This window comes from Buceros rhinoceros, unplaced genomic scaffold, assembly GCF_000710305.1.
Source record: "Buceros rhinoceros silvestris isolate BGI_N320 unplaced genomic scaffold, ASM71030v1 scaffold15501, whole genome shotgun sequence".
Lineage (NCBI taxonomy): Eukaryota > Metazoa > Chordata > Aves > Bucerotiformes > Bucerotidae > Buceros > Buceros rhinoceros.
Window position 1 is genome coordinate 22339 of NW_010396075.1, and position 7926 is coordinate 30264.

The window sequence follows — 7926 nt, forward strand, 5'->3', positions numbered from 1 at the left end:
GAGACGCAAAGTAGCAAAAGGGAGGAGAAAAGACGGAATTTTCTCTTCCAGCAGGAGCCTGCAGGTGAATGAGTGAAGTATAAACGAAACTGCTCTCAAGGCCATATTTCCCTGGCAGCCTAAATCATCACAATCCACTATGTCCCACCCCCACCTCCCCCCTTACCTCCAGCAGCACGTTCCTGCTGCTCTTGCTCATCAGACTCTTCCCTGAGATGACCCTACATACCATGTTGGAAAATTAACCCAACTGAGAAGAAAGTTCTCCCTTTCCCTCTTTACCTCCCACTCATCTTCCACTGCCCTGGTCTCATCTGTTCACATGATAAGGTAATAATGCAGCCAGCTTACCCCAGCAAAAAGCCATTGGGGTTTTTTGTTGGAATTTATTTTGTGCTGTTTAGAGTGCTGTTAGCCACAGGCACATGTTGTCAAGACCAAGACAGAAACAGAAAACAGGAGAGTGAGAAGCTGTTCATTTGGTTTGATGGTGTAAAATTGAAACCACAGGCTCTTGCCACTTCACTGTGAAGTCTAGCAACTTAATTTCAACCCACGTTCAGGAGCAGCATGAGCTACAGAGATCATCACATTTGCACTGCAATGGCTGAGGAGTACTTGGATGTTCTCTCCTTTGCTCTGGGGATAGGAGCATCAGCAGAGGTAATGGGGCAGGTCATTTAGGGTCAATAAATTCATAAACTACGGGAAAAACTTTCCTAGAATGTGAATGTGATTGCCCTAAGAGCAAAAGCTTGACAGCTTTTCCTTAGCTAGTCTAAAGCTTAGAGAAAATCTGGTATGAATTTAAAGGTGGAAAAACTATAGAGTCATCACAAAGGCTAATACATGTTAAACATCTTACCACTGAAACAGGCTCCATGGCTTCTTGCTTGATAGGGACTGGGTCAAACATTAGCATCTTTTTTATTCACCTGTTCTGATGACTCTGATGTTCTGGCCTGCAGGGGAAAGATAAGATGTCAGAAAGCTGCAGGAAACCTCTCAATCAACTTTCTGAATTGTAGAGAACTTAATATTTCATCAGATTAATGTGAATATCTATCTCTAACATAGTTTCTTAAATAAGTGAGTGGGCTTCATTTAAATATTTCAGTTACTGTAATTCTTTCCCAATTCCTACTGAAACAAACGGACATCCGCTGAGTTTAATGAAAATTAATTTGAATTCTTATTGTGCACATCAGCATACCAAGATCACAGAATTGTCACTTTCATTAGCTGTCAGTGGGTAAACATAACTCAGTCTGGACAAGGCATTTCTCATCAGCATTACAGAATCAGAATAATCTTTGTTTACACACGTGAACTGATTCTGGAGAAGGTATCTCTTTTCTAAGAGTACTGATAGATAAGTTGAAACTTACGCTTACAATGACATTGAAACTAATGCAGAAGAAAGATTAACATCCAGGACTAATTTAAATGGTACATTCAACATGCTGCAATGACTTAACAGAAAAAACACATCAGTTATTTTGCTGAGATAATAGATTTACTGGCAATTCAACGACAATTTGTGCTAACTGTGCAAAAGAAAAGCACTTCAGAAAATCCGGTTGTATTCCATGAAGTTTCAGTTGTTTTTTTTTACAGTATTCAACTTCACTTGTCCAATTCTAGCTTATCTCAAACCGCCTGAAATAAAAATATTTAGCATAAAGCATGCCACAACCATCATACTACACATTTGCCATGGTCAGCTTGGGAAGATGCTGTGAAGGAAAGGAGGAGATACCTCTTCTGGGCAAAGCCATAAGGGTACAGAGTAAAAACCAAGACAAGCAAAGGAAAGTTATTCTCAATGACATTTAGTGTTGGCAAGCTTTTTATAAATCACTTGAGCTTATACATTACATGACCAACGCTAAAAGAGCCATTTCTGACCATACACTGTACAATTCACAGCCCTGCCTGGAAGTGGTATGACCTCTATTGAGGACAGGAAAAAAAATTACACAAATTTAATTTTGACCAGTAGATGGCACTGGAAAGAAACACATAACAGCCAGATTACAACATCCAGACAATTTCACGCTGCAGAAGTAGGCTAAAACCTCGACAACAACAGATTTCTAGCTGTGGCCAGAAAATTCTCCCTAAAATTTTAAGATGTACCTGCTCAAATTAGTGTAGTCTTACAATAGTTGTTCTAAAGAATTTATAGATAAAAATTTGTTAAGACCTTCCAGAGAAAGATGCCATGAGTTGTTAAAAGTCTGTCATCAACTATTCAGGTATATGAATGAAGTTTAAAGACTGATGGAAATGTATTACAACAGTGTTCATTTTGAATAATGGAAACAAACAAGTATCAAAAGTAAATTAGAGTACCTTCATAATTCCTCTTACTAAAGTTAAAAGCCTGCCAAAACCAAATTGCAAAAAAAAGTGAAAAAGAGCAGCCCAATGGAGTTTCCAGTTTAAACTTAACATGCAGTTTTACTTTAGAAGCCATTGTGTAAGGTGACACTATTTGCTAAAAGTTGTGGTAATTTTGTCAAAACTTTTAAGTATGCTTGTGAGAAGGGTATTAATTATACTATTTTTCTTTGAATTATTATCTTTTTCACATTTTTAACATTCCAGAAGACTGTCTTCCCAGAAATATATCCACATATTTATGCATCAAATACGTGTGTGTGAATCTATGCACCACTCTCACATGTTCCCACATATACATATGCATTGTGAAAACAGAAAAAAAGTTCCCCTTCTAGACATAAAAAATGTTTACAGTAAAACGTAGCCTCTCAGACCTCACGTGTAAGAATTTGGAACCACTTACTTCCAGCTTTCCAGAAACTTCCAATTTTCAGTTTCTATGTGCATAGATAGAGTGATACACTCCCAGGCTATTCCTTTTGTCATTTTTGTTGTTTTAGAATTGGATTTTCTTCAGTGTAGGAGTTACTCCTTTTCACCTTTTACTCCAAGAAAGTGCTTGAAAAATACTTGACACACATTTCACGTGTCATGCTATATATTTGAGTGTTTCCTGAGAGGGTTCTAGGAAATTAGGTGTAGGAATTAGACTGACATAGACAACAGAAAGTACACTGCACTGATAAAAGTGGAAGGCAATTCTCAATCTTTCTCAGGTGCAGTCATCTAAGAACAGCAGAGGAAAAAGTTACTTTTATTGCTGCATTACAGTACAGAAAATGAGCACTTATCTATCACATGTTACTCTTACGTGGTAAGTTTCTTTTCTCCATTTGATAGTGATTGGAAACCAATTTTCAAGAAAGGAAAATTAATTAGTATATAAACTCGATCTTGTCAGTCCAGATCAGAGGCTAAAATTCTTATTTGGTGGAAACTGACATGAAGTCAATATAAAGTAGTTCTGGGTGTGGCATTTGGTCAGCATCTCTAGCTGAGAAGGGCACTTTCCCAAGGCTGCAAATAAACTCACAAAACAATTTTTCATTTAAAACTGATGCTCCAAATCGACTTTTTGGACCACATTCACAAGCAAATATGTACATGTACATATTTGTACACGTACACTCACACATATAAAGCTGCTACTTGTACTAAGAAGTGTAGTAGTTTTTCCTAGCCTATTTGTAAAATCATGCCTACTAACTCCAAAACTCCAGAACTCTCTCCCCTAAACATCTGAGAAGAGGGCAATAGGGAAGGTAAACAGTCTTAGGTGTTTCTATTACAGAGGAATGAAAAAACAGTTGGGTTCTACTTTACACACTGATTTCATAATGTACTTGTTTGAAAGCCCACAAATTGTTTAGTAAATACAACTAATTTCTGGAAAATCAAAATACTCCCATTCCTGAGGTAACCTGCAAAAATTAGTGAGGAGACAAAAATATATTCATATTAAGACTATTAAAAATTAAGGGCCTTTATCTTTCACATTATTAGATAAACGATTTTGCATTAAAGGGTTTCTTCATGTGGGTTAAAAGAATTTAAAATGCATGTAATCTGAAACTAAATAATTAACTACAATCCAGCAGGCAAACATTCCACCCTCTCTTTTTTTCTGCTCTCCCTCTCTTTTTTCTGCTAACAAGCTACCCATTTTTACTTTCTTGCCTCCTCCCATTCACTCCACCCTGTGGATCTCTGCCAAGTCAGTCCAACTTGTCCAAACAGGACACAGCTTTTGATAAGACTCTGCTCACACCCTGTACTTCAGAAAGACAAATGAAGCAATTGGGTTTTGTATGCAAATAAGGACAGGTGCAAGGTAAAGTCCAGGCAAAGTCCCTCAGTATTTTCCTATCTGAAGTCCAGTAAAGACAGCAAGCCAGAAAAAACACAAACTCTGCCTTTATGATACAATATGCAGTGAAGAATCCCTTGAAGAAGGGAAGTTCATCGTCAGTAGAGCTCATTACCTTGTCAGGATTGAATACTGCTCGGTATTAACTTCCTGACAGGTATGGTTTTTTGTTTCAAAGACATAAGTGAGAGTAAATGAAAGCTTAAAGGTACTTAGCATGTATTTTGACAATAAGGACATGTACCAATTATTTACCCTGGATGAAATAAGCAAAGCAGTTAAAGAATGAACCATACTACACACCTACACTGCAGAGCAGCTGAGGAAGAGCAACTGCACTGCAAGCTACTCCCAGCAGCTCTGTACATCTACCTTCAAAGTCCACCAATTCTGCAGACCTGTTATGAAAGGAAAGGGTGGGGTGGTAGGCCAGTTTTGACTGTGTACATCCAAAAACTACAAAGCTTCCCTCTAACATAGAGCCTTTGCTCTCATTAAATACGTGGAAGAGCAGTCAGTGACCTGACTCTTGTTGTGGACAGGGGGGTGGTAACCATAAGTTCTGCATCTTGTCACCCTCCATGAAAGCACGCATAGGTTTGCATTCTCAATTTTTGTGCCTGGAGGAAGCAAGGAATGCTGCCCTGTGGTACAATGGGGCTTTGTCTGGAAGCGTCAAGGTATGACTGTTATTGTTGATATAATTACAGAATAATGTAATGATATCTGCTAAATTAGCACTGCCCTCTGTAAAGGCACTGCAGTTCTTGCAGCACTGTTGGTATCTAGCAGACAATGTAAGTCATGCGGCCAAAGCTCTTCAGTTCAAGCCCTTTGGCTTGAACTGTTGGTCTGGCTCTTGGTCTGAAACTATTACTTCTTCTGTGAGCCTTGAGTCCAACTTCCCCTGACACTAAGGAGAAGTGATATTATCAGAAGACTCTCCACTATTGTAATCCAAAGGGTGAGGAAGTCTTCTTCAATGGAACCTTGAAAGAGAGTTTGACAGAAAAAAGCCCATTTCTGAGAGCAGGATTCCCTGGAAAAGGTATAAAAAGGGTTTTCCAGGGCTAGTAACAAGATGTGTTTGCATTTACTGTACAAGTTACTCATGAAGACCTGAGTCAGCACAAAAGCATTTCTAAATTTCCATTAACTTTAATGGGAAGTAAGCATGTGCTCAACTGCGCTGGGCCTCAGAATAGCAGCAGGCAAAGAAACTCTCCGGCTCAGAGCAGCAGTCAGATGTGGTCAAAGCAAGCTAGAGCAGAGGAAGGAGCAAAGGTCCAGCTACAGTGCTGGGGGATAGGACTGCAGCAGCCAGTCTATGAGCAACAGAGCAGGGGGAGAATCCTAAAGCACAAGTACACCAAGAAAATGTTTCGCTGATCGACAGCCTTCTGCGTTTGTTTATTTACTGGACTCCCAAAGGGAAACTGTAATACCTGTTGAAAAAGTTAGGATACCACATAAAAATGGTAAAAAAATGGTGCCAAGGCAAAAATGTTTCTGCTGAGAGTTTTACTTGATAAGCACAAAAGAAAATAATATTTCTACAGGATTCTGTTATGTAGGATTTCAGATAATTTGCGCTTTTTATTGACTTGAAAATCTTTTACCTTCCTCTTTTCAAAACTGTAAGCATGCTGAAAAATCTGGTTATTTTGAGCAACTGGTGCACCCTAACTTTGCTGGCGTAATTTTGTTTGACCTAGAACTCTGACGTCATTATTTATCAGCTGTAGCAGACTAATCAGTATTTCCATTAAATTCACAGTAATACTGTTGCAGGCTCTTTGAAGCAAAAAGCCTGGAAAATGCTGCAAAAATTTTGGGCAATAAAGTTCTCGCAATGCTCATTAAGGAAATGTCTTCTCTACCAAGGAAAAATGGAGCTCAAGTAAACCATGTTCTACCTTCAGGTCTACATTTACTGAAACTAAGGGAGAGAAAAAGAAAAGCTCTGGAGGCACCTCCATTAGACAATATTCTTCCTTATCAGGGCAGACTGCTGTCTGGTTTCCTGTCTCAAGCTACTTCTCAGAAGGAGAAACAGTCTAGCAAGGATAAAATACCAGACTTTTGAAAACAAGTGAAGTATGTGGAATGGTATAGTAATCTTTGCCTTCCAAACTGAACTTTGTTTTTTTGTTGTGTTTTTCTTATAAAGTTAATTTTGAATATATTTTAAAAGGGGAAATAGAAATACTATCTTTTAATTACGAGAGAATGACAGAAAATACTGTTCTCTTACATAAAGGGTTCTCCTATTTCACGAAACGTGAAACAGAGATTTAACATTTTTGATAGCATGGAGGAGGAAAAAAACCCTAATCCTAAAGAAAGGAAGTGTACATTTATGAATAATAGCTTAAATGATTAATTTGAATACAGGGCAAATGTTGATAAACTTTTATGTACCTACAGAAGTGAAAAAAAAAAACTGAACAGGGAGAAGAGCTGCATATTATAGTGAGTACAAATGAGATAGTGATCAAAGCAGGCTAGACTCTTTAAAACTGGAAAGTCTGTCATGCTTTCATGGATCAAGTTAGTTTGTTGGTAACACACACTGACTGCATGATAGGTAGACCACGCATTTGTTTTTTTTTCCATTCTGACTTAGTTTACTATTAAAAACCTGTTAGAGCTTTATCTTTCCATTTGGCTGATCTACACGGACACTTCCTTCCCTTGGGAGATATCAACTACAGCTACAAAACCCTCAAAGAAAGTCTCGGCATGGAGTGAATGCTTAACAGGGAAGGGTTAAATCTCTTCTAAAACCAGCTCTGCCAAACTTCATACTCTGGACTGGAAGCAACTAGCCTCAGAATGAAAACACAAAGCTTCAATGCTGACAGCATAAAAGAACTCTAAAAGACCTCCTGTTAGCAGTGTTAATTAATATTAAAAAGTCGGTTTACAAAACTATTATAATTTTAATCTCAGTCCCTGATTTTGTAGAACTTCTGGCTACACAAAGTGGTGAACCACAAAACTTACTGCATTTATTATATACCAGTTTCCAATATTAAGTGCAGTTAAATACAACACTTTTCCTCTGTCATGGGAAAAAAGATTAAATGTGTTTGAAATCCTGTACCAAATAACCAGAATTAAGACATTTAATCGGGTTCTATTGGATAAACTCATCCATGGTATTCTGAAATTAACAGAAAAACAATTAAGTAAACACAACTGAAAGTAACAAATGAAAACGATAAAACACAACTTACCAGAACTGTGTGGCCAAATACTTCTTCTTGTCAGGATTTCTGAACAGACAGAAAACAAGTTGATGTAAGGATGTGCACAGAATTCAGTAAAAATTATTGTTCACATACAATTAAGCCCTGCAAGAGGAAGTTTAAAGCATGTATTTCAGATACTTCTTGAAAGATACCTGCAACGACCTCAAACTGCTAACTTTTAGCATCTGAAACAGCAACAGCAGGAACTAGAAGATTACTTAAAAAATGAGTGGTATAAAAAAAGGGCTAAAATGAAAGGGTGGAAGCATTTCTGTGTGTACAGAAACCACACATATTCTGGTCCCTAAGGGACAGAAGACAGTATCACTCCATCTCGCACTTTCATCCAGGGCCTGATTCAAAGCCCACTGAAGTTAATGCAAGTCTTTCTCTTGATTT

The 7926-nt window shown here is 37.9% G+C and overlaps 1 protein-coding gene across 1 annotated transcript in view; it reads right to left on the reverse strand.

Annotated features, from left to right (window-relative positions):
- KLF3 (Kruppel-like factor 3 (basic)) overlaps positions 1–7560 on the reverse strand; it is a 21523-nt gene extending 13963 nt beyond the window's left edge. The window contains exons 1-2 of the mRNA XM_010145789.1: positions 7513–7560; positions 866–962 (exon numbers count right to left, since the gene is read on the reverse strand). Coding sequence (XP_010144091.1) covers positions 866–922 — 57 coding nt within the window. The 5' untranslated portion in view covers positions 923–962; positions 7513–7560. The remainder of the gene's footprint in view (positions 1–865; positions 963–7512) is intronic.
- Between the last annotated feature and the right edge of the window lie 366 nt (positions 7561–7926).